Genomic DNA, 27,207 nt, shown 5'->3' with positions numbered 1-27,207 from the left:
TTTTCGCCTTGTTGATCAGTTTTGACAGTTTTGACGTAACGCTGTGCGGCTGCCAGTCCCACACAACCACGTAGAGCGCAGGACTCTGCGATTCTAGATGTACTGCGCTCACCGCGAAAGGTTAGGAAAACACCCACATAAGCACAGCAGAGAAGTGGCTACGTGAGGCCGTTTGACCGATAACTGTAGAAGCGTCATTCAAAGCAAGTAATTGAACTCCATATCAGGCAGCGTTTTCTCTACTTCCTTTTTAAATAAAAAGATGTTGATGCATAAATACTCTCATAAACAGCGGTCAACTTTTTTATATTTTTCGCTTTTCCTTGCAGTTTGGTTGTTGCCTTGGCTCTCTCCCTTGGTAGATCGCTTAATTTCTCAACTCCTTGCGATTTTTGTTTCCAGTTGCCAATTTTGCACGAAAAGTGCTATACAATTAGGGAAAAGCAGACGAGGTAATGAGCGACAGTCATGTTGCTTATGGGTTTAAGGGTTATAGCATGATTTCATGATGGACTCACTTTAACATTATTTTATTTCCCACCTTATCTAACCCATATCACGTGTATATGGTTGCAGGCATCTGGTAGCCTCGCGGCGAGCCGTAACTCAAGGAAATAATGAAGCAAAGGGATAAGTTAAACGCAATTGGTGTTTTCTCCGGCCGCAACTCGTTCCACGAGAGTTCAGACCGGCTCAGTAACAGCCGCATCCCTTTCCTGGTCCCAGGATCAGCCCAAACAGGCAGCATAATGCTGACCGATTAATAGCTGCCAAGTCTCAACATTGATCTGGCGGCGCTTTAGAAATATGTGAGGAGTGGTGGCGTGGGTTGGGAGGGGGGGGGGGGGGGTATGCCACTTGATTTTGGGGGGGGCCCGGGCCCCCCCGGGCCCCCCCCAGGGTACGTGCCTGCGGTCACGACAGTGGAGAAACAGGGCTCCAACCCGTGCCGTCGCTCGCGGCGTCGCCCCCCGCATCGGACGCGGTGAGCGTCGAGCAACGCAGCGTTCGGCGCGACAACGATTTATTCATGAAGTGCAACGCCGCAGACACCGACACCGACGACACCGGCTTTTCTGCGACACGAGCTCCTTAACGCTGTCGCGTTAAAATAAAGGCTAGTATGCTTCGCATCCTGGGCGTAACCTTAGCTAAGCCACAGCCATTTTTTTCTTCTAATCTTCCCGAAATTTGCAGGGATGTGCACGGTGATTCCAAAACCACGACGCTCAAATCACGTGACCTACACTTTTTTTTTTAAATTTCTCCGATGTTCTTGGCACGCGCAGGGCTGCGCACGGCACGGACGCACCTCGCGCCATCGACGCGTGCACTGTGTCAGCCAGCATTCCGTGTTCGCCGGTGGCTGCGAGACGACGCAGTTGGGTAAGTGGCTCTTTCCATTAACAAAAAAACTAGTTTGCAGTTAACGGAGATATGCTGCGCGTCAAGCATGGATCAGGCTCGAATGTCACGAGCTGGACGCTATTCCTCCTTTTCTTTTTTTCTGGCCATTGTGAAAACCCGTTAGCTTAGGAGGCTTACTGCTGTGCCGTCGACGACATAACAGTGGCTTAGGCGTTGCGCTGCCCGAGGGCGCGTTCGAAGACCCACGGCCGCATTTCGACGGGGGCGAAATGTGCAAAAAAAAAAAATGGCTGTGGCTTAGCTAAGGTTAAGCCCAGGATGCGAAGCATACTAGCCTTTATTTTAACGCGACAGCGTTAAGGAGCTCGTGTCGCAGAAAAGCCGGTGTCGTCGGCGTCGGCTCAGGCGTGCGGCGCTTGCTCAGGCGCACATTTCGTTGTCGCGCCGAACGCTGCGTTGCTCGACGCTCACCGCGTCCGATGCGGGGCGCGTAGTCGCTGCGCCGTAGCAAAGCCACCGAGAAACAGTCTCTGTAGCACGCCGCAACCTTCGCTTCTCATTCCAACGAGCAGCTCTGTCTCCAGGAGGCATCTCACCTCGTGAGTGTCTAGCAGAGGCAAGCGCAGCTGCTTATATACCTCCGCGACGCCGCGAGCGACGGCGCGAGTTGGAGCCCCGTTTCTCTGTCGTGACGTCACGGTGTCACGTGGTATTGAAGGCGACACCGCCGCGCCTGAGGAGCTGGGTTGAGCTCTAGTAATATGCTTCGCGTAAAAAAAAAAATGCCCATGTACCGTGCATTTGGTGCGCGGTAAAGAACCTCAGGAAGGGGGGTGGATGTCAAAATTTAAATCCGGAGTCCCCCACTATATCGGCGAGCCTCATAATCAGAGCGCCGTTTTGGCACGCTAATCACCAGAATTTAGGAAAATTAGCATGGTGCCTCTTCCTTTTTTTTTACGTATCGGTGGCAAGAGTACTAATTGTGAGGAAGCGTGATGCGAACTGTGTCCTCCATCGTCGATGAGCTTTCCTTCGAACGAACAGACCGCCAGCCGTATCGCTGCTGCTGCCGAGTTGCCCAGATGTTCTCTATCTCTCGCTTGCCACCTGGGACGTATTGTGTGACGATCACTTCGGCGATATCGCCTTCGCGTGACGTAGTACTCAACCAGCCAAAAAAAAAAAATCAAGCTCATATTATAGCCGAAAGTGATCGTCGCAGAATGTTGTTGTTGTTGTTGTCCTAAGTAGCCGTGGCTATTACCCACAGTGGGGGATTTGCCACGAATCGGGTGGTTCAATTAGGTGCATAACAATAATAATAATAACAAGGGAGTTAACAATTTGAGCGTTGGAGTTTAAAAGTAAACCTTTTGTGTTTGGGGCAAAAAGTACCGCCCCTGGATCGAGCGCGCGGAGCATGCGTAGGCTCAACTTCGTCGTCGTCGTCAACATGGCGGCGACAATAGCCATAAACTAACACCATATGGATGAGGTAGACGTCGAGGTTTGTTGCAACAACAACTGAAAGCAATTGCAAGTTTTGAGCAAATGTATTCCTGTGGCTATAACGCAGAAATTGCCGTACGTTGAGGAATCCCAGGTGGTCGTAATTATTCCGCAGTGCCCTCTATTTGTCATCTACTCCCGTCATGGTGTACGCAACTGCTTTTTTTTTTAGCCAATTCTGTCTAGCAATGGCATGGAAGGAAACTATGGGAATTATGTTGCGGTTAAATTGACACTGCTTCAAAATTTCTCATTAATTCCACACCTCTTCTATACCGCTGTCCGCCACTACGCCTTACCTCGTAATCATATCGTGGTTTCGGCATGTAAAACTCCAGAATTTAAGTTGATTTACTTTTTAATTTGTCGTAGTAACAAGCAATATGTACGCGGCTGGAGTGCACTTTTGTTAACGCTATATCGCAGATGCAGCCACATCAAGAGCACTCGCACGATTCTCACCTGTCGTTTCCTTTTCTTGTTTCCTTGAACATTCCAACATTATGTAATGTTCTGTGGGCAGGCGTGTATGGACTTGTCCAGCTTTACAACAACAGCCACCCGTGTTTTCACCTTGGCAACTGCGCCACATTCGGCTACATATTACTGGCATAAGGGTCATAGGTACTACAAACGCTGCTTAGAATCGGTGAAACCACATGCCTTATAGCATATATATATATATATATATATATATATATATATATATATATATATATATATATATATATATATATATATATATATATATATATATTTGTAAACATAGTGTCGTATCGTACAGCTTTGATCGAATAATTAGCACACAGGGGAGCTTTCAAGCTTTTTTCTGCGGTTGCTCCCTTTGATAATTTCTCCAATAGACATACATACCCAACTTTCTGATCACGTTCATTTGCTTTAGTGAGAGATTCACGGCAGGCCTTTATCGAATTGTCTGAAGTGTCCTATGTCAAAACTGACTCTTTTTTGATAGCAGAGAGGCAAGAGTCGTGTTCCATTGTTCACAGACTCGCTGTTCTGCTCAGTCAGTCACTCATGCAGCGCTTCTGAGCTCTGGTCGCCGTTTTCACGCGGCCATCTTGACGAGAGGCACGAAGTCGCGAAAAAAAAATGGCTGTGGCTTAGCTAAGGTTACGCCCAGGATGCGAAGCATACTAGCCTCTATTTTAACGCGACAGCGTAAAGGAGCTCGTGTCGCAGGAAAGCCGGTGTCGTCGGTGTCGGTGTCTGCGGCGTTGCACTTCATGAATAAATCGTTGTCGCGCCGAACGCTGCGTTGCTCGACGCTCACCGCGTCCGATGCGGGGGGCGACGCCGCGAGCGACGGCGCGAGTTGGAGCCCCGTTTCTCCTCTGTCGTGACGTCACGGTGTCACGTGGTATTGAAGGCGACACCGCCGCGCCTGAGGAGCTGGGTCGAGCTCTAGTAATATGCCTCGCACAAAAGAAGCATGGCTTCCAATATTACATTATTACGATTGCTCCGTTCTCTTGCATGCAGGTGCATCCAGCGTTCGCAGTATTCAACTGGAACGTAGTGGTCGCGTGCTGGTCCACCGTCGACACCGACATGGCGAACGCAGCGGGAGGTCGACGGCCAGGCGTAGGGCGTAGCGGCTGGGTGGCGTCCTCAACACGCGAGTATGTGCGCGACCATGCGGAAGGGACCGCTCCGAGTGATCGCCGTGCCGGGCTCCCTGCTTCCAGCCGTCGCATTCGGCGCACCTACGAGATGACCTGGTGCTCAAGCGCTCCTGCTGCTGCCTCCCCAGCAAGGCATACGCTGCTACGCAGGTATATATAGAATCAGAATCAGAATCAAAAATTTATTATTAGAAGTTGGGTAACAGTTACAAGTACTTAGTATGCAGAAGGAGGTCCCATAGTGAAAGACTGTATCGGGACCTCCTGTACAAGAACAGTTATTGTAGTTAACATCTAAAGGCAACAACAGCATATAATAAGGAAGTATACAAGCAACAAGAAAAGAACGGTTACAGAACAAAATACAAGATTGATTACAAAAAATAACAAGGTTTAACATATCTCATGGTAGCAGCGAAACTGTGCGCGAACAAAATACCAGCAGTTTATTTACAACAACAAAAGAAAAAAAAAATATATATATATATACACACACACACACACACACACACACACACACACACACATATATATATATATATATATATATATATATATATATATATATACACCTAGCTTTCCCAATACAGAGTAAGAATGCGCTGTTCAAGCCCTTTGTGTGCGCGATTGATAGCTGCCATCGGGAGTATATACAGTGACAAACGGCCCACTCTCCATGATGACAATAGCCTCGCCGACGCAAAACATTCTGGGAGCCTGTTCGCTTTCGCCGTTCCTCATACGCCATACGTAGAGAGGTGTTAAACTTACTCCAGAAGAGTCTAAGCCTAAAAGCCTAAAGCCTAAAAGCCTAAGCCTAAGAGCCTAAGCCTAAGAGCCTAAGCCTAAAAGGGGGCTAGGCAGGAGTATGGGAGGCCCAGTTAAACACCCGACCAGCGAAGATGGAAGGTGATCAAAGAGAACCCAAAACGATAGCGTGCGCCACTCGTACATTAATTACGCATGCGCACGCGCAGCCGTCGCCCTCCCGCTGCCTACAAATGCATTAACGCGTCGGTTATGCCGCGCCGGACATTGCGCAAACAAGCTACGCGGAACCTACCTGAACGAGAACTGTTGAATGTATGCGTACCAATGTTTGGTGGTCGGCGTTGTGTGGAATGTGTTTGTTCGGCGATGTAAATATGTGGCATCGCACTGCTCCTACTTCTCACGCATGTATGAATAAGTAACGCCTACTATACGTATAAGCGTAACCCCTACACACATCATTACCACGTATAACACATTCTGCGCAACACGCCTACAGCCATTAATGCTACGGGTATCTTGGACAGTTCCCGTTCGGGAAGGTTCCGCTTGAATTTGTGTTATGTCATCATTCCCTTGTGAAAACAGTTTCTTTTTTCAGAGTTGAAGGTTGCGGTTCGGTCAGTGTTTAATTGCTTCTAAATTTACCTTTAAATGCCACTTTTATTCTTGATATGGCTAAGATTACCATTACCTGTGTAAATTACTAAAAGGTTTCTGGGTAATACCTCGTTAATTGGCGATTCTATAGTGTCCGGCATAACTATAGGGGTGGGCACCATGAAGGGTCTTTTTTTGCATATTATAGAAAGAACAAAGCACTTTACCTCTAGAATTTTCTCCTGTATGGTAACAAGATAACATTTATTTTACTGCCCCAGTTTGCGATGATATACATTTTCTGAGGTATGTGAGCGTAACGAGCAATGTCTTTCAACTAGCCAAGCGGCCTAGTGTGGATGCTATGCAACTTTCTTTTTCAGCGTAAAAAAACCTTCTGTTAATATCCTTGAATTATTATTTGCCAGAGGTTAATTCTTACCTTCTCAGTCACCCTGGTAATGCTAGACTTCGTAGCGCGAAGTGACGATTTCAACAACACTTTCGATCTAAAAAGCATAACATGCGATGCAGACGCTTCGATGTCCCCTGAAAAAAGTTCCCCGCATTGCCAACTTTAGGATATTTAAACACCTCGCTCTTTGCTTCCTTTTTAGAAAGAACTGTTTCTGCAATATATGACATGTTTGTAGTATAGTGTCGCCCCCTGTCAGATATCTGTGTCATCGCCTATGTATGTGTTGTAGTTGTTTAGCTAGATGGCGCACCCCCCTTCTGTCATGAGACGAGCATTGGACCAATCGGGAGGTGTCATCTGGCGTGTGAACCCTTTATAAGCAATAAACAGCCGCCGGTCGGCGGAGTCTTCGTTCCGGTTTTCAACGGGAGCAGTTCGCTCCGCGTCTCCTTTACTGCGCCGGCGTTAGCCGCGCGTTCGCTGGTCGGGGCCCCCCGCTTGCCTGCCGCTGCCGACACAACAATGTTCCTTGCTTGAACAAACCCAGAAATGTTTTTTAACCCCTCCACAAGCTTTGAGAAAGAGCACACGGCAATCGGAAGCCGCATCTCAAATGAACAGCAGGCTCAAACAAACCAGCGCAATTCAGTTCTGACTACACGCCACTGCAGCGATTCCTCTCGCTTCAGCAATGCATCACTATGAGTGCACACCGTCTTTTCCAACAACCCTTCGCGGCAGCTCAGCTGCTATGGAGATGCACTGCTCAGCTCCAGGTGTCTGCTTCGATCCTGGCGACGACAGCCGCATTCCTATGGGGGTCGTATAATGCAAGAAACGTTCGTGTACCGTGCCTTGGGTGTGCGTTAAAAGAAAACCGCAGGTGGCCAAAATAATCCCCCCGCTACGACATGCTTCGATCATGATCGATTGTGGTTTTTGGCACCTTTAAAAACCTCGGAGTTTGATTGGTTTCCCGTTAGGTTGCTGCAGGCTCTGGAGCGCGCTGCTGCTGCTAATCGGCGCCAACGACAGCCGCGCGCGAGTTCATCGGAGTCACAGAGTTCACGAGAGTCTGGCCAAGGTTCGGAGCACGAGACCCGAGGTTCGGCGCAACGTGCGGCGCCCGCGAGCAGCCATTTGGTGACCGAGGATTTTCGGGTCACTCGACATGGCACTAGTGGCCAAAGGATGCGCACAAGCTTCAGGTATATATGCCGACATTCCAATGATATATACGTGCGTATACAGGTGCCACATTGATGTATATAGCGATGCGATGTTGCGTTGTCCGATGTGCTGGATAAAACGACCCGAACAATCATCGCGTCGCCCGTAAGCGCAAGACAGCTCAGCTCGGTGATTATTGCCGCTCTTTGAAATAAGAAGACGTGGAGTTCAGTATACGATATGTATTTCCTATTTCGCGCCGTTGATACCGTAGATAATGTATCGTTGGGTTTTACTATAATTGGCGGGGAAACCAACTTGACAAGCGTTGGCGGCCTTGTTGGTATGAGACATACTTAGGATTGTTTAAGCGCATTGACAATGAGGGAAAGCAAGCAGGAGTATACATCCCTTGTGTGTGGTCACTGGCTTGTCCTCGTCCGTCAGCGCGCCTAATAAAACTCCTAAGGTGAAACTAACTGATAAGTCACCAACACGTGGATGCAATCCATGCGCTAATAGCAGCAGCTGTTCCAGGCGAGAGCTATGGCGGTGTGCGCTGTGCGGTATACACGTAGCGGTGCTAGTACGGTGCACGTAACAAGCACCGAGGAGCAGGCAGTTAAGCCTCGCAGAGGTAATGAACTGCAATTAGTAGTGCTACAGCAAACAGTAACACCACCGGTTCATAACTGGGTGTTTCCTTGGTGGGGGGGAGGGGCTACCCAGTTCAAATGAGATTATTCTATCCGGGTCGCAAACAAGACGAACGTGATTAAGCTAGATGACGGGCAACGCAACTGCCTGTGCCGTCAACCTCTTTTTGTATGCACCGTAAAATACACAATCCATATATAGAACAGAGAGCCGATGGAATATACCGTATTTTCTCGTAAATAGGGCGAACACGGATGTGTCGCCCCCCTGTGTATGAACTCGCGAAGAAATTAAAAAAAAAAGTGTAATTCGAATATAGGTCCGGCCCTATCTTTTCTTTTTCGAAAAAAAAAAGCGAGAAGTTTTGAACATGACACACCTTTACTTACCCGTAAGCTCTGCTACTACATTTCGCCGTGTCGATGCCACAAACTGCGTCCTCGTTGTAACGGCCCGAAAAGTCGTCGGATATGCTTAATTGTCAGGCGTCCGCAGCACCCCAGTCGATGTCACCCTCGGCGCCGTCAAGTGCGTTGGACAGGCAGCATTTCTTAAAGCCAGTCTGAATAATTTCCAGACTGGCTTTACGGTGGACGCCACGGAGGAACGATACTTTTGCCAGCTTTGTTCAAGAATATAGGTCGATAGCTCAATTTTGGGTTACATTTTTCGAAAAAAAGGTATCGACTTATAATGAAATAAATACGGCATATATTGTTTGCCGTGATGTGGCGCTCCTTGGAGCATATCCTAAATATCGGCTAATTAGTTAACTAATTAAGATTAATTATTAATTTTTTGTTCACTTTTTGGCTAAATTCGTTGTATTACGTTGTGGAGGCTTTTTGAGCAGTTTTTTTTCTCATCGTGAGATGGGAGTAATTAACGACGATGCCCGTAGCCATTACCCAAATTAAAAACAAATTTTGCACCCATATGAAAAAGTATGCGTAGAATACAAGTACCCAAGATTTATTATATTTCCAGGTTATTTTAGTTAGTTCATTTTGGGAAACCACTCGACAATGTTTTGTAAATTGGCACTTAGGATTTCCTATTTTCTTTTTGTCTTCAAGCAATAAAGCAATACAAAACTGATGTATTGCTTTCCCGGCAATCTGTGCACTATGTGGGATAATAACAACGTTGTCTTGTCATATAATACAGTGATCCCAACGTGCAGAAGAGACCTTACTTCTCACACTTTCAAAGGCCACAGAAAGTTTCCCAAATAATATTTTGGTAAACTGAAAACGTAATCAAACTGGGATGTAAAACTTTTTGCAGTACATAACTTTCATTCGGTTCATTATTAATGAAAATGGATTTCTTAGGCGCATCACTCCTCAGCTTTATGTCAATCGAGGAAAGAAGAAATTTGTATTTTCAGAGGCTGTCTTAATTGTGAATCGTTAAAACCTTTTCGTGAACTCATGGTGTTCGCAACTTTACGCATGACGCAACCTTTATTCACCTGCAATGAAGTGTGTTTGAGTAGCAGTGATAGAACACCCGTTGAGGAGGCGCGTTGGTATATTCGTTCGAACCCACGTAAATTGATGAACTTTATGCATCATTATATTCGTTCCCTTGTCTTTGAGCGTGATGTTACACGCAGCCGTGTTAGGGATACTCGAGTATACCGAGCTTATAACTGGACAGGACAGCTCGCCCTTTCACGCCACCTGTAATACCTTCCCTTCCATCTGACCCCCAAGTGGGAGTGCTCCCTTCCCCACAGTCGGGTGCACTGTAAGATAGCTTACAGCCTTAAAAAGGCTGCAAATCTGTCTATAACTCACACCGTACACCCTTTGACTGTAAGGGTGTAAGTTGAAGAAATTTACACCCGTATTTTACGTTTAAGGGAGTAAGTTTAACAATTTGCACTCTTAGAAACAAAACATGCACTCTAAAAAGTTTACACCCTTTGTGGCTTATATCGTGCCCAAACAATAATCGTCATCTGCCTTGCTTGCGTTTCCTCTCTCGAAAACTCTGCGCTCGCTATTTTTCTGTCGAGAATGCTGTGTCAAGCTGATAACGCGCAAGCCGTACGTTCGTGACTAGGAAGTACTGGGCTCGTAGCGTTAAAGAAAGGAAATGCGGGCAAGACAGATGAAGGTTATTGGTGGGGAACAAAATACAACACAAAGGGCGTAAACTCTTTTTTTAGAGTGTGGTGCAAATCTGTTTATAACTGACACCCGTACGCCCCTTTTGGATGTAAGGGTGTGAGTTATAGACCGATATACACCCTCTTTCGCTTCGAATGGAGTTATATTACAGTGTAGAAGAAGTATCTCTCCAGCGTCTTCGGGCCGGTCCTTACACCAGCCATCATTTGTACTCGGGGGTCAATCATATATGAAGATACTGCGCCGTCAGCAGATGCCCACCGTCTACCTTAGACAAGGACAGGTCCGTGAAAAAGTGTACTTGGAGGTGTCAAGTTGGGAAGCAGCTAACCTGAAGGCTGCGAACGATGGCTCACAGACAAGACATTTTATAAGTCGTTTTTGCAGTATCTTCATGGAACGGGCAAACGTGCTTATACTTAATTTCATTCGTACGTTATGGTGCGTGGCAACCCCCAAGCGGAAATAATTATTTAAAAAATACTTAGAGAAGTAAAAAGGCTTGAAAAACGTCCAACAGAAGCACGGGGGGGAAGGAATGGGAAGAAATAACACTGACAGTAATGATATCCTTCGGAAGTAGTGAAAAAGGATGGGTAACTTACGGATGCATTGCCACTTTTAGGAATGTGGAACGTTTCAGACATCAGTCGTGTCCACTCATCATCGCATTTCTGTGCAGTAATTTAGTGTATTTGAAAGTAGATTCACAGTCGTGTTCCACGCAATCTAGAAGAGCTTAGTTGAGTACACATCTTGGTTGTTTACAGACCTTATTTTACTGTTCGCGCATACAGTTATCCAAAAGTAGACTGCCATAGCGCGCTTCGCATGACACGATCACATTAGCACACGTTTTCTTGCGCGTACTGTAGCATTTTTCGCTTTCTAAACTGTGCAAAGTAAATCAAGAAACAAACTTCTTTTAAAACTTGAAGTGAAGAGATAATCGCGCAGGGTGCTCTCTCCTTCGATCGGAGCATTGCCGCCAGCACAGGTCGCCATGTTCACACGCCACGCAGGCAATTCCCCAACGAAATGCGATGTCGTCTGCTCTTCATCTTCTTATATGGGGTTTTACGTGCCAAAACCACTTTCTGATTATGAGGCACGCCGTAGTGGAGGGCTCCGGAAATTTCGACCACCTGGGGTTCTTTAACGTGCACCTAAATCTAAGTACACGGGTGTTTTCCCATTTCGCCCCCATCGAAATGCGGCCGCCGTGGCCGGGATTCGATCCCGCGACCTTGTCGTCTGCTCCGTGAAACGAGTAAAATAATTGCCATACGGATACAGTTGTTTAGCGCGTGCATATTCGAAACAGCCAATTCCACAGAACTGTCTGTAACGTAATGCGTCATATGTTTCGCTGTTGGGTGTTTCGACGTTAGGTGGTTATATATTCAAATCGATGCCCCATCCCCAAGAAGGGGAGACACGAAATGACCACGCCAATTACCACCCTGGTAATGCTAGACTTCGTAGCGCGAAGTGGCTATTTCAACAACACCTTCGATCTAAAAAGCATAACATGCGATGCAGACGCTTCGATGTCCCCTGAAAGAAGTTCCCCGCATTGCCAACTTTATGGGAGATTTAAGAACGTCGCTCTTTGCTGCCTTTTTAGAAAGAACTGTTTCTGCAATGGCACGTTCCTTGTTTGAACATCCCCAGAAATCTTTTTTTTTAACCCCTCCACAAACTCCGAGCAAGAGCAGACGGCAATCGGAAGCCGCATCTCAAATGAACAGCAGGCTGAAACAGACCAGCGCAATTCAGTTCTGACTACACGCCACTGCAGCGATTCCCCTCGCTTCAGCAATGCATCACTATGAGTGCACACCGTCTTTTCCAACAACCCTTCGCGGCAGCTCAGCTGCTATGGAGATGCACTGCTCAGCTCCAGGTGTCTGCTTCGATCCTGGCGACGACAGCCGCATTCCTATGGGGGTCGTATAATGCAAGAAACGTTCGTGTACCGAGCCTTGGGTGTGCGTTAAAAGAAATCCGGAGGTGGCCAAAATAATCCCCCCGCTACGACATGCCTCGATCATGATCGATTGTGGTTTTTGGCACCTTTAAAAACCTCGGAGTTTGATTGGTTTCCCGTTAGGTTGCTGCAGGCTCTGGAGCGCGCCGCTGCTGCTAATCGGCGCCAACGACAGCCGCGCGCGAGTTCATCGGAGTCACAGAGTTCACGAGAGTCTGGCCAAGGTTCGGAGCACGAGACCCGAGGTTCGGCGCAACGTGCGGCGCCCGCGAGCAGCCATTTGGTGGCCGAGGATTTTCGGGTCACTCGACATGGCACTAGTGGCCAAAGGATGCGCACAAGCTTCAGGTATATGTGCCGACATTCCAATGATATATACGTGCGTATACAGGTGCCACATTGATGTATATAGCGATGCGATGTTACGGTGTCCGATGTGCTGGATAAAACGACCCGAACAATCATCGCGTCGCCCGTAAGCGCAAGACAGCTTAGCTCGGTGATTATTGCCGCTCTTTGAAATAAGAAGACGTGGAGTACAGTATACGATATGTATTTCCTATTTCGCGCCGTTGATACCGTAGATAATGTATCGTTAGGTTTCACTATATTTGGCGGGGAAACCAACTTGACAACCGTTGGCGGCCTTGCTGGTATGAGACATACTTAGGATTGTTTAAGCGCATCGACAGCGAGGACAAGCAAGCAGGAGTACATCCCTTGTGTGTGGTTACTGGCTTGTCCTCGTCCGTCAGTGCGCCTAATAACACTCCTAAGGTGAAACTGATAGGCCACCAACACGTGGATGAAATCCAAAACTGTTCCAGGCGAGAGCTATGGCGGTGTGCGCTACGGTATACGCGTAGCGGTGCTAGTACGGTGCATGTAACAAGCACCGAGGAGCAGGCAGTTAAGCTTCGCAGAGGTAATGAACTGCAATTAGTAGTGCGACAGCAAACAGTAACACCACCGGTTCATAATTGGGTGTTTCCTTGGTGGGGAGTGGCTAGCCAGTTCAATTTATAGGTTATTCTATCCGGGCCGCAAACAAGACGAACGTGATTAATCTAGATGACGGGCAACGCAACTGCCTGTGCCATCAACCTTTTTTTTGTATGCACCGTGAAATACACAATCCGTATATAGAAGAGAGAGCCGGTGGAATATACCGTATTTTCTCGTAAATAGGGCGAACACGGATGCAGGTCGCTCCCCTGTGTATGAACTCGCCTAGAAATTTAAAAAAAAAAGTGTAATTCGAATATAGGTCGGCTCTATCTTTTCTTTTTCGAAATAAAAAAACGAAAAGTTTTTGAACATGACACACCTTTACTTACCCGTAAACTCTGCTACTACATTTCGCCTTGTCGATGCCACAAAGTGCATCCTCGTTGGAACGGCCCGAAGAGTCGTCGGATATGCTTGTCAGGCGTCCGCAGCACCCCAGTCGATGTCACCCTCGGCGCCGTCAAGTGCGTTGGACAGGCAGCATTTCTTAAAGCCAGTCTGAATAATTTCCAGACTGGCTTTACGGTGGACGCCACGGAGGAACGATACTTTTGCCAGCTTTGTTCAAGAATATAGGTCGATAGCTCAATTTTGGGTTACATTTTTCGAAAATAAGGTATCGACTCACAATGAAATAAATATGGCATATATTGTTTGCCGTGATGTGGCGCTCCTTGGAGCATATCCTAAATATCGGCTAATTAGTTAACTAATTAAGATTAATTATTAATTTTTTGTTCACTTTTTGGCTAAATTCGTAGTATTACGTTGTGGAGGCTTCTTGAGCAGTTTTTTTCTCATCGTGAGATGGCAGTAACGACGATGCCCGTAGCCATTACTCAAATTAAAAACAAATTTTGCACGCATATGAAAAAGTATGCGCAGAATACAAGTACCCAAGTTTTATTATATTTCTCGGATATTTTAGTTATGTTCATTTTGGGAAACCACTCGACAATGTTTTGGAAAATGGCACTTAGGATTATTTTTTGTCTTCAAGTAATGAAGCATTACCAAACTAATAAATTGCTTTCCTGGCAATCTGCGCACTATGTGGAATAATAACAACATTCTCTTTGTCATATAATACAGTGATCCAAACTTGCAAAAGAGACCTTACTTCTTACACTTTCAAAGGGCACAGAAGAGTACCCGAATAAGATTTTGGTAAACTAAAAACATAATCAAAACTGGGATATAAATATTTTTGCAATACATAAATTTCACCCACTTCGCTTTATTATTATTGAAAATGGATTTGTGAGGTGCATCTATCCTCAGCCTTATGTCAATCAAGGAAGGAAGAAGTTTGTATTTTCAGAGGCTGTCTTTAATGTGAACCGTTGAAACCGTTTCGCAAACGCAAGGAGGTCGCAACTTCTCGCATGACGCAACTTTTATTTACCTGCAATGAAGTGTGTTTGAGTAGCGGGGATAGAACACCGGCTGAGGAGGCGCGTTGGATTATGCGTTCGAACCCACGTAAATTGATGAAATTTTTGCTTCATTATATTCGTTCCCTTGGCTTTGAGCGTGATCTTACGCGCAGCCGTGATAGGTATACTCGAGTATACCGAGCTCATAATTGAGCGGGAACGCAATGTTCGCCCTTTCATATGTTACCTGTAATGCCTTCCCTTCCCTCTGACCCCGACACATGGCGGGAGTGCTCCCTTCCCCACAATCAGGTGCACTATAGAATAGTTTACAACCTTAAAAATGCTGGAAATCTGTCTATAACTCACACCCATACACCTTTTGCGTGTAAGGGTGTAAGTTAAACCAATATACACCTGTCTTTTACGTTTAAGGGAGTAAGTTCCTCACAATGGTGCGCACTGTAAAATAATTAAAAAATAAAAATAAAAAGTGCAAAATTCTTTACTAATTTATCTTAGTTAATTAACTAATTAGGCGGAACTTAAGATATTCTCCAAGGAGCGCCAGATCACGGCAAACGATATATACCGTACTTATTTCATTATAAGTCGATTTTTTTACAACCTCAAAAAGGCTGCAAATCTGTCTATAACTCTCACCCATACACCTCTTGAGTGTAAGGGTATAAGTTACGCCAATTTACACCCGTCTTTTACGTTTAAGGGAGTATAAGACTAATAATTTGCGCCCTTAGAAACAAAACATGGTGCAAATCTGTTTATAACTGACACCCATACGCCCCTTTTGAATGTAAGGGTGTGAGTCATAGACCGATATACACCCTCTTTCGCTTCGAAGGGAGTTAAGTTATATTACAATGTGGAAGAGAGTCATATACCGATATGCACCTTCTTTCGCTTCGAAGGGAGTTAAGTTATATTACAGTGTAGAAGTATCTCTCCAGAGTCTTCGGGCCGGTTCTTACACCAGCCATCATTTGTACTCGGGGGTCAATCATATATGAAGATATTGCGCCGTCAGCGGATACCAGCCGTCTACCTTAGACAAGGACAGTTCGTGAAAAAGTGTCTTTGGAGGTGTCAAGCTGGGAAGCAAGTAACCTGAAGACTATGAACGATGGCTCACAGACAAGACATTTTATAAGTCGTTTTTGCAGTATCTTTATGAAACGGGCAAACGTGCTTATACTTAATTTCATCCGTACGTTATGGCGCGTGGCAAGCCAAGCGGAAATAATTATTTAAAGAATACTTAGAGAAGTAAAAAGACTTGAAAAACGTCCAGCAGAAGTACGCGGGGGAAGGAATGAGAAGAAATCACTCCGATAGTAACGATCTCCTTCGGAAGTAGTGAAAAAGGATGGGTAACTTACGCATGCATTGCCAGGTTTAGGAATGTGGAACGTTTCAGACATCAGTCGTGTCCGCTCATCATCGCATTTCGGTACAATAGTTTAGTATATTTGAAAGTAGATTGACAGTCGTGTTCCACGCAATCTAGAAGAGCTTAGTTGGGTACACGTCTTGGTTGTGTGTACAGACCTTATTTTACTGTTCAGGCATACGGTTATCCAAAGGTAGACTGCCATAGTGCGCTCCGTATGACATGATCACATTAGCACACGTTTCCTTGTGCTGAATGCAGCATCTTTCGCTTTCTAAACTGTGCAAAGTAAATAAGAAACAAACTTATTTTAAAACTCAAACTTCAGAGATAATCGCGCAGGGTGCTCTCTCCTTCGATCGGAGCGTTGCCGCCAGCACAGGTCGCCATGTTCGCACGCCACGCACGCAATTCCCCAACGAAATGCGACCCGTCTTTTACGTTTAAGGGAGTATAAGACTAATAATTTGCGCCCTTAGAAACAAAACATGGTGCAAATCTGTTTATAACTGACACCCATACGCTCCGTCAAACGAGTAAAATAGTTGCCTTATATATATACGTATGTATAGCGCGTACGTATTCGAAACAGCCAATTCCACAGAACTGTCTGTAACGTAATGCTTCATATGTTTCGCTGTTGGGTGTTTCGACGTTAGGTGGTTATATGTTCAAGTCGATTCCCCATCCCCAAGGAGGAGAGATACACGAAATGGCCAAGATACACGAAATGACCATGCTGCAGCGGTTAGCGTACTCGAACTGACACTCGGTGCGTAAAAGCTATTGATTGCTTTCTTTTCTTGTTCGCGCATTTCAATAGCGGCGTTGTCACACTCACACACTGATATGCGATCTTCGAGGATTTCACGAAGACTTCACTGCTTTCAGGTGGTCACGCGAGGTACGTGTCCCAGCGAGGACGCGCCCGCGGGAGCCCTCGACGTCCGTCAGCCAGCCCTAACTCCATACAGCGGAGGGCGGCGTGCTCTATCGCGGGGGCTCGTCTTGTTCCGGCTTCTGCGACGCATGCGCAAAAGCATGCTCGTGACTCGAGGCCCGTGGTACTTAACCTTTCCGTGCTGCTCCGTTGTCAACGGTGGGAGCAGCCGGAGCGCTGGGCAACCGCAGCCCTGACACCTGCTGTAAACTAAAGGCTTTTGTACAAAGTTGCATTTTGTTTGTCCTCTGGTCAACAAGTTACAAATGCATGATGGTATGACATCACCCGAGAGAAATGGGTGTTGCAATTAACGCCCTTAAAGGAATGGTGTTTGGTTGATGAGGGAGCAAAATAACTTTTAAAAAATGATGAAAATAAGAATGATTGCGCAGTATAACCGTCGACGATGATCGTGAATGTATACAAACAGCCGAACGCTTCTAAGAAGCTACGACGCTATAAAGTAAAGCTCTTTCAAATTATTTCTATTCCATTTATTCTTTTAGCCCTCCTCGAATAAAAATAATAAAAAGCATGAACTCGAGCCATTGCGCTCTGCGAAGGTGGTTGACCATCGAAGCTGTTTAGCACACGACACGGAGGTGACACATAATTTTGAACAAAGGTACGAACTCGTTTATTGTCTTGATGGGTGGACATCGTGACGAAAGGTGGGCACACTGTCTTGATCACTCGCAACTGATAATGTTAAATTGATGCGCGTACGCCGCTGGGTGTTCGGTTGGGCCGGATCGGTGTGGCATTGCAAGGGATATGTCTGCAACACGGAAAGCGGAAACCGCTCCCTTTTCGGTACCGACACACCCACATTGAAATCGCCGACAACGACAAGGGTAGTGTCATCGCAGCTAATTCACGCAAAGGGAGTAGCCATCAATTTTACAGGACTATGAGTCATTGCACTTTCTGCTTGCTTACGGGGGTATGAACCATTGATGATGACAATTTACGACATGCTGTTCTGTATGTTGTATGACTGATTACAAAGACTATGCACTGTTCGCTTTACTTTGCTGAGTGCTTGTAGCCTCTGCCTTACGGGGTTTTAGCCATTGCATTTTTTACTTGCTTACGGGAGCATTTATGAGCTTACGGGGGTATGAGCCATTGATGGTGATATTTGTTAATGGAGAACAGAAATGCACGGAAGCCTAGCTTTATATAGCTTCGTTGTAAAAATTGCTAGTCTATCACCCTACGTCAAGAAAAGTGCGAGAACTCCCCATCGGGTATGACAGGACACATTTATTATTATGTAAATTTTTAATAAATTTGATTTTTATAAATTTAAAATATACGTGTGGTCTCTAGCGGTGGCGAACGCCAGCGTGGAAGGCGACTGCAATTCTCTCCTTCCGCTGCCATCTCCAGCTGCCGCCACGCAGGGAGAGAGAGAAGAAATACATAGAGTTAGTATACTAACTCTAACGGAAAAGCTAGGCGAAGTAAGTGGAAAATTGCAAAAACGTCGCAATGTTGCTACCTTTAATTTTCGTAAATGCAAGAAATCAAAATATGATGCAGAAAGCCAGTTTCGCCAAAGGCGAAGCGTCGACTACGATAGCAAATTATTAGACAGCTGTACGAAGTAAGGATGAACTTGTAAACATTCGCTTAGTAAAGAAATTAACAAGCATGGTGCCACGCGTGCACAGGCAAACGTGAACACATCTCACTCGATGACCGCGGACACTCGCTGTCAAAGCGCTGGCGTGAGGAAGAGAGGCAGCAGCAGCGAGCGAATCGACCTTCGTACTGCCTATCGCTTCGACTGGAGCTAATCTGCGGGAACGCAGCGCACACGAAAGCATCAGCCCTTGGCGCACTGGATTCTGTACCGACCGCAGATGGCTTTCAAGATAGGCATCTAACCGGCGAGAACCAATCTTGTCCGCCTGGCAAGATGGCGCCCCCAGACTTGGGAAGGCAAGGTTCGCGTTGATTTCGCGTCTCGTCTGAATCGCATCTCGTCGTCTGCGCCCGCGCAGAGTAGCAACATGGAGGCGTCTCTGCGGTTACAAATTTCGAGTTTCCTCTAGAGTTGGTTACATTAACTCTCTATGAGAAGATTATTCTCCTTCTCGCGCGCTCCCACCTCAGTATTTAAACAGTCAGCCAACGGAAAGCTCTCACACGACAGCGCGTAAATGTCAAACCATGCAGTTGTAATTGTTGACGTTCGGAGGAGGACTTTCCCTTGCATCGACGCCTTTGTATCAATGGTGAAAGTACAAACACAACGAAAACGGACGAAAGAGCCAAAGAAGGATATACTCGCTTTAAAAATTCTAAGCGCGTCATACGGTCCTGTTGCATTACGTGTACTCAAAGGACGGACATCCGTATAAATAGGACGGCGAGAAAATGCGCGGAAATGAGCTGGAAACCAGGAACTTCACCGTGAAAAGAGGACATCCGCTACTCAACACAGCAGGCGTGTTGCAGCTCTTCCGATGTTGGTATCTGAACATACTGTGTAGTCCTGCAACTTCTGCGCTACCCAAGCAAAGCTTTTAATAACACAAAAGTTGGCAGCCAGTGGGCGGAAACCGAACGTGCATGCACATAATTGCGATTCATAATTTAATGGTCGAAGTAGTAGTGCAGGCTCGGAACATCAGCGTAAAGCTCACCGTTATTTTTATTATTACTTAATTCTTCGCTGCACAGTTGGGACAGCCGGTATGCCACGCAATATCAATCGTAGGATTATTGCGGTTTTTCTGAACGACGAGACACGCGAGACAACCATACGCAGTGGAGTGGGTATTCATGTAGATGTCCTGAAAGCAGGTAGCTCGGGCAGAACTGCTGTGTGAATATCAGCCTCGATAGCCATGAAGTTTAAAGCTGAAACAAAGCCTGCCGTGAGGCATGATATAGTGTGTAGCTATCCAACATTGCTGTCTCTCCGCACCGGTATCCAGCTCAGAGAGCTCGAGGAACAGTGTCTGCTATACAAAACTAAAACTTAACTGGGCTAAACCAGTAGGTAAACACACTTATGGTTTCGTCTGCGCACACGCAAATTATTCTAGAGACATTGCAGACTGCAAAGTAAACTGCAGCACCGTAGTATGGCGCTGTCATATGCCCACATTGCAAAATGATTGCACCCTTAAAAGTGAATGAGGGCGTAAATGCGTCTTAATTCACATTCTTACACCCTTTTTGAGATTTAAGGGGAGAATTATAGACATATTTACACCCTTGTTAACATGAAGAGTGTATATGATTTTACAGTGCAAAAGAGCGGCACCTAATAGCGCCCTAGGCTATCCCCGTATCCTGACCGCAGTTTTCACCTCCAAGTTAACGGCCGGCGAAGTGTTGTAATTTCGCAGGTTGAGTGGCCACAGTCCAATGTTGCACGCTATGGAATAACCAAGTTGATTGCCTTTTATAATATCATCTTTATATCATCGCAACGCGAACAAATAACGCGTTTTCCGGCTCAGCAGCATTCACGGTTGGTATATGTGGAGCTATACGTTGACGCCTGCCTTCTAAGGGTTTCTCTGAAAAGCAGGTTTTAGCGAAGGGCCGCGCAAAATGCCTATCCATAAATTGAAGAGTGTTGTATTTGCAACTAATCCTTACATTCTGGAAGCTCCTTGGTCCACCCCCATCACAAACTAATAGAAATCTAAAATGTGAAGTGGACATCAAATATGTACCCATTTTTAAATATTGGGGAGAGATAGAGACAAACATTTGCATGATAGAGACAAACAAATATTTGGCTGGGATATCTTCCTCGCATGGTGGAGCCCATAGTTCACGGCACCATTGTCTTGCGCAAACTCCGCGGGCCCGTTGGATCAGTAATGTCGCTGATTGGGCGCGTTGGTAAGACATATGACTAAGAACTTAAAGCGCACAACCAGACGAGGACGGAGGAAAAAGACAAGACACACGAGCGCCAACTTGCAACGATTTATTGAGAACCGCAAAGCAGAATACAAAGACATGTCGCGGCCGTACAACGCGCAAGCGCATCCAACAAAACAATCAGTGACGACGAAAGTAGTGCAATTCCTTCGAAGATAAAGTAGTCGACGGCTTGGACGCGTTCGGATATTCTACAAGAAAACTGGTGAAAATCTACATGCGCCAAAAGCACAGCCTTCGAGAACCGAGGCAAGACGCATTGTGCAACAACGGAATGTAGCAATCTCGGAGGCCACATAAACTCTATGCATACGATTGAAGTTGGACAGCGCTTATTAAGATATGATGCCTTCGCGTAGTTTCATCCACTTGACATCTGTCAGCAGCCACGGTGCAGCGCATAGTTATTCTTACATTCACTTTTTCCTTCCTTTCGACACTATATAAGTCCGATTATTTTCCACCATTTCAAGAGGTCACTTCCTTGGGGTGTTCAGGCATTTTTTCTCATTTATATGCTGCGCTTTGTTTAAAGTGTTAGATATTACCATAAAGTTTACTGCAAGTTATAATCACAATTCGTACCATTGATTACGTATGTTACATGCCGTTCCGTCCACTATCTATGACACAAATTTTATTCGTCGAGAAAAGCATTCGCAAAATCCGCAGAATAAGCGAGAGGACATGCAATCTCTGCGAGGCCGTCAAATGTTACTGCGGTTCCCCTGGTAAGAAGGCTTTGCCTTCAGGAAGTCGGCTGCGCCTACATGAAAGCTTTTCCGTATAACATGAGAGACCTGAAATGGAGCGGTGCTTTGCAAAGTTGTCGCTTCTCTCACTTGCATGCAGCGGATGTAGGGAGTTATCCACATGGTAGGAGGCGCTGCGCGCGAGTAGACAGAAACATAAACAGTCGAAAACGAAAGTGAGCGTCAGTTTTTGTTGCTGTCAACTCTGCGCTTACCGAGCCTCATCACCGCCCTGCCCGTAGCAGAGGTCCGTGCGCGCTTTTCGGATTACTTTTCTTCTATCAAGCAGATCGTAACAGAACGAATTGAACCCAATGAGGCTAATAACTTCGGCAGCAGTCGCCGCGCTGTGCGCCCTACTGGCGCTCAGTTCCGCGGCTCTCGTTGGAGCTCCGATGAAGCACGACCCGAAGGAATTCGAAAACTATCTCGACGAGGCTCACTTTGTGGCGGCGTCGCAGGTGGATGGCCGTGAATTCTACGACACCGTCGTCGAAATCCTCGAAGCCGAAACTCAGGTAGGCGCCGTAGTTGTTGGATTGATTGCCTGGAATCGCGGCGCGGTAGCAGCGCTGGGCCGCAATCGCGCGACCGACTGCATGGCGATTGCTCACGCACTCGCACGTGATTCGCGCATCGCGCAATCCTTTTGGACTGCAGTCAAGGGGAGGACGACGACAAAAGAAAAAGGCGCAGTCATCGCTAAACGAGCAACGCTGCTGAAAAACTTGCTCTGTAAAGAAAGCTTTCGGTGCGGTTTTGAGCTTTACCAGCTCGTACAGTACATACGACACGCGTTGAATGCTCGCATGTATCCAACCAAAATTTCAAAAAAAAATCGCAAATACTGCGCGTGTTCGCTGCGTTAATTTAGCGAACTTGAACGTCAGCGAGCCTGATGCGCGCACGCGTTCTTTTGTGACTTTTGTGATGGATTCTACTTGACATTTAGTACTCGAATTCCGTTACAATTAATCCCCGTAAGAATAGTTATGCACGTTATTTAGAACATCCTTAACGTGCGTTATGAGATATAACATGGCATTGTCATTTCTGCTGGCAGCCAGGAAAATTTCTGAATCGAATTTCTCCCGGCACTCATCCCCTATTGGCTCGATAGGAAGGTTAGGTTAGGTTAGGGAACACCTGCAGGCTCTCGGGCACATCTGCAGGCAGTTTTTACCGGCAGTTTGTCACGTGACTTCCGACCGCCAATAGGAAATGAGTGCCACATAACATTACAACACACACACACAGCATGTGCTATATATATATATATATATATATATATATATATATATATATATATATATATATATATATATATATATATATATATAGCACATGCATGCATGCTCTTCACATTGTTTTGGTTATAGTTGGTAACACAAATATTGTCTGAATTCCTTGGTTGTACATTGTTCGTATGAAAAAACAGAGCTCTGTCTTATCTATAAACGGTGGAGCGCATGTTTGCTTTAACGGCAATGGCATGATCCGGGTATATCTCAGCCACAAGTTGATAGACAGGGTCTTCATGATAACTGACTTGAGAGGCACACGTGATTGAAAGCCACTGCAGAGCTCGGTGCAGTGGCTATGCCAGAAATAACTCGCGCTGGCATCAGTGCGCTTTGTGCAGCTTTCTGATTGTAGCTACTGCTCACATTATCCCTCCCACAACACTTGATATATATATATTTGTTCATTATTTCAATCTTGAAGAAGCCTTTGTTGAACTGTAATTGCATATGTTTGTGCTTTTTTATTTGCCACCTCGTTTTCCATTCCTCTTTTTGAGGCATAATAGTGTGACTTGAATGAGATAAACTATGATTGGTTTGTAAAGCACTGGTTGTCTGTGATGACTAGGCTATGAGAATGGTGGAGGATGATAAGCTGGTGAGCAGAGATCAGCTCATCTTGCCAGGCATTTGTTAACCAAAGAAACTGAAGTTATCAGCTTATGACCAATCCCCCGTAGTGGGTATGTGCCATCATAAAAACGGAACCAAACCAAACCAGATGACCAGTTCTCTGCCTCCCACCATACTTCTAATTTCTCCTCGCTGATAGTAAGCAGAATAAATACATGTTTCTGCATGATGCTTATAATTCGGATCTCTATGGAGGATTGAAGTTGCTTGGACTAGTCAAAAAAGTTTGCTGTCGTCATGCTATGTGTTCACGGCAACTCAGAAGTCTGGAGAGCCATACTTAATGCAGAAAGCTGTTTTTGGTTGGAACTTAGGCATCCAAGTCTTTTTAGCGTCCCAAGGGAGAAAAATAAGCAGGGAGCATGTTTTTGAGCATCTGAATATGTTTATGTGGGAGTTTTGGGGGGTGTAGTTTTCAGTGCAGTAAAATTGCAGGTGAAGATCAGTGCCTTTCCTGTGCTGTCCTCTTCTCTCTGTTCTTCTACAGGAGTTCCTTTTCTTCACCCCTGAAGTGCTTGGATGTTTTAGAGAGTGAGCAGGGAACACTGTTAAGCAAAAACACAAGCAATAGCAGTTGCCACATCTACAAATGCACATGTGTATGCCAAACAGCTCTGGGTGTGCGTCACACAACCCAGTCAAAATTTACATGCCGGTGAAAGTGAGACATGTTTTGGGTGTAGTACACGAAGGGCGGCACCCCGTATCTCATCATTCCAGTATGGCTCTCTTAAGGTGGAGGCGCCAGATATTTCCTGCCCGTCTGGTTGATTTACTGGAGCGATGCCACACCCGAGAGCTTCCTGCTTTCGTGTGTCGCAGGCTTATTCTCTTGCCAGTTGTTATTATTTTAGTTTTCTCTCTTAGCCCCCACTTTTTTTGTTGTTGTTGCTGGTTTCTGGATTATAAGCACGTGCGCATTCCTTTCCACAAGAGTTTTCTTTTTTTTGCATGAGCTATGGTTCCATTTTTTTTTCTTCACTCGTGCATATCGAATAGTGCAGTGGCATCATAACACACCACACCCAGCATGTGCATAAATACATCAACTACAGCCATATGCAAGGGCAGCTTTTCCCTTTTCTTTTATTAACTTACTTTCAGTTGGAATTCTTTATTTCAGTTCTTTGTTCCGTTTCTTCTTTATGGCGCTGACAGTAATAATAAGACTAATAGCAGCTTTATTCAACAATTTGTCGAATTTAATAGACCAATATGTTGAAAAGTGACACGAGGTGTTGCCATTAACACTGAGAGAGATGCTGTGCCTAATTAAATGCTGGGTGTGTTTACCTGGCTGATGGCCTGGCATGGCACTCCAGCTGGTGGGGGATAATTATCGGTATACACAGTGGTCGCACAAACAGCACATGCCTCCCACACACATGCACACAGAGAGAGACTGTTCATAAAGATTCAGTAAGACCTGCAGTTTTCAAAAATATCGGAAGTATTCTTGTTACGGGCAATCTGCAAGCGAAGTTTCTTTCTTCGTTAGCCAAGAATCTCCCGCAGATACAAGCCCAAGTTGTGATACAAATGCCACACAGCGTTCAGAGATTGTCTGTCTGACATCCATTGGCTGTGCTCACGTAAAAAGTACTGCGAGTCCCTCAGAATCATCGCACAGTAAGCATGCTGGCAAGTCTAATAACCAAAGTTTCTGTTTAAAGTAGTTGGTGCAAACCACGTTGAGGCTGATGCGGTGAAGGCCTGGCCTTGCCGACTGAGGCCTCACGGCATGCCAAACTTGCAAGATGGATTCATTTTGTGACAAGTTTTGTGTGGAAGGTGTGCCTCTTATCACACAGCGTTGTGAATGCCAAATGACAGCACTGCCCCGCCAATCCACATCTACCAGTACTGCTGGATACATCTGTACTAATACTGCAGCTTTATTATAAAAACACATCTCTTTAGAGCTATAGCGCTATGGGCTTTATAGCACTATAGACACAGAAACTTAAAGAATGCAACCATTTTATCTTTTTTCCCCCCAAAGATGGGCGCTTACTTCAGTGTGCATACGCAAGCATTTCGCACACTTCGTTGCCACTCACCTACTAGTTATCTGGACATGACACATCGATGACAGTCTATTTGTTTCGCTAGTTATTGGTTTGTCATGGCCTGCAAACAGTGCCAGAGAACATGAAAGACATGCGATGAGCTTCGTAGTCAATGTGTCTTAATTGTGATCATATTGATGTCACCTTGCAATGTGGGTGACACCTCAATACATCCCATACACTATGGGAATGCCCGGTAGGTCAACACGCACTTCAATCTATACTTGGGACACTACCAAAAAGACCACACAAACTTGAGAAGTGGCTGTCTAACCCAACACCATCTAATGTGGCCATGTTAACAGAGCATACAATAGCGCTTGGGTTAACCATACCACAAGAAGGAGAAAAACGCCAATCAAGAGTCGATGCCACCGATGTCTCACCTTCAACCCCGTTTCTCGCAGCCTCTCACCATCACCCTAGTGCCCAGTAGGCCTGGACAGGACGCTGAAATGAAATAACTGTATCTCTCCCTCTCTCTTTCGCCTTGCTCATCCTTCATGTTGCCTGGAAATGGTGCCATTTGCAAGTTGATGAAAAAGCTCTACCAAGGCAAGAGAGGGAGATAAAAGAAAAGAAAGGCTAGGGGGTCACCCAGACAAATAAAGTTTGGGGGACGTAGGAAGATAAGAAGGAAATAGAGAGACCGGGGAACTGAGCGCGTGCACACAGTTACTGCTTTTCACAGCACAGGATAACTGTTAACGCTTGTCAGTACTGGAGTTCCTTGTGCAGTTTTTGTTGTTTGTAAGAACTGCAACAATGCATCCATAGCACTTTCTGCCTGGGGAGTTCCCATCTAAATACATGGTGGCAGAAACATTGTTTCACTAGGAATAGTTGCATCAGAGGCAGCTCTGAGGTAAAGTGCCTTCTAAGTTATGTGTCTTGCATAAGCTCACTCATATACTGTCTATAGTATGAGTATCTTGAGCTTATGAGTAGTATACTTAGTACACTTATATGACTATATTGTCCTATCAATATATTCAGCAGGCATTACTCCTGCACACTTCTGTTTTGCAGAAAAACCTCTACAAGCTTTTTTCTGTACGGATTTTTAAAAAAACTTATGTACCACAAACACCGGCTTCTTAAACGCATTCAACATAGCCTCTGCTGCAAAGGTCAAACAATTCGCCTAGATCAAGGTCTCTGGAACACTCCATCCCTTTGGAGATGATATAATTAAATGTAAGCCAAACAGTAAGTACAGCATCTATACTAAATATGGTGGTGGTGATAATTACGGTACATGTCATTTAAGTGGTGTTCAAGCAGGGTTCAAATGATGGAGCTATAGGCTCCTGCTTTGGCAGCAAGAGCCTAGTGAAATATTTTCTCCTGCGCCTACGTTGCCTTTCTCTTGAAGTGACTGTCGGTTACTTTGTTGTCCCCGCTGTTGGGGTCATTGCCTCCTGCTCGAACTGAAGTAGCTGTCCGACAGCAGCACCACCACTGCCGCTTGACAATATAACCAGTTGACTCTCCGTTCTCAACCTGTCAAAACGTGTGTTACTAGCCTCCAC

The 27,207-nt window shown here is 45.7% G+C and overlaps 2 protein-coding genes across 2 annotated transcripts in view; both read left to right on the top strand.

The window, feature by feature from the left end:
- The first annotated feature begins 1,271 nt into the window (after positions 1-1,271).
- Positions 1,272-17,237, top strand: LOC135896614 (uncharacterized). Its single transcript, XM_065425087.2, has 5 exons — positions 1,272-1,386; positions 4,384-4,676; positions 7,299-7,523; positions 12,394-12,618; positions 16,954-17,237. The coding sequence occupies exons 2-5, from the start codon at positions 4,453-4,455 to the stop codon at positions 17,024-17,026; spliced, it is 747 nt and encodes a 248-aa protein (XP_065281159.1). The 5' UTR covers positions 1,272-1,386; positions 4,384-4,452; the 3' UTR covers positions 17,027-17,237.
- A 4,577-nt stretch (positions 17,238-21,814) lies between these two features.
- LOC135896632 (cathepsin L-like) overlaps positions 21,815-27,207 on the top strand; it is a 31,446-nt gene continuing 26,053 nt past the window's right edge. Inside the window, exon 1 of the mRNA XM_065425106.1 lies at positions 21,815-22,187. Coding sequence (XP_065281178.1) covers positions 21,984-22,187 — 204 coding nt within the window. The 5' untranslated portion in view covers positions 21,815-21,983. The remainder of the gene's footprint in view (positions 22,188-27,207) is intronic.

Source organism: Dermacentor albipictus, chromosome 7 (assembly GCF_038994185.2).
Source record: "Dermacentor albipictus isolate Rhodes 1998 colony chromosome 7, USDA_Dalb.pri_finalv2, whole genome shotgun sequence".
NCBI classification, from domain to species: Eukaryota; Metazoa; Arthropoda; class Arachnida; order Ixodida; family Ixodidae; genus Dermacentor; species Dermacentor albipictus.
The sequence above is the reverse complement of the archived record's forward strand: the minus strand, read 5'-3'. Positions and strand labels throughout refer to the sequence as shown.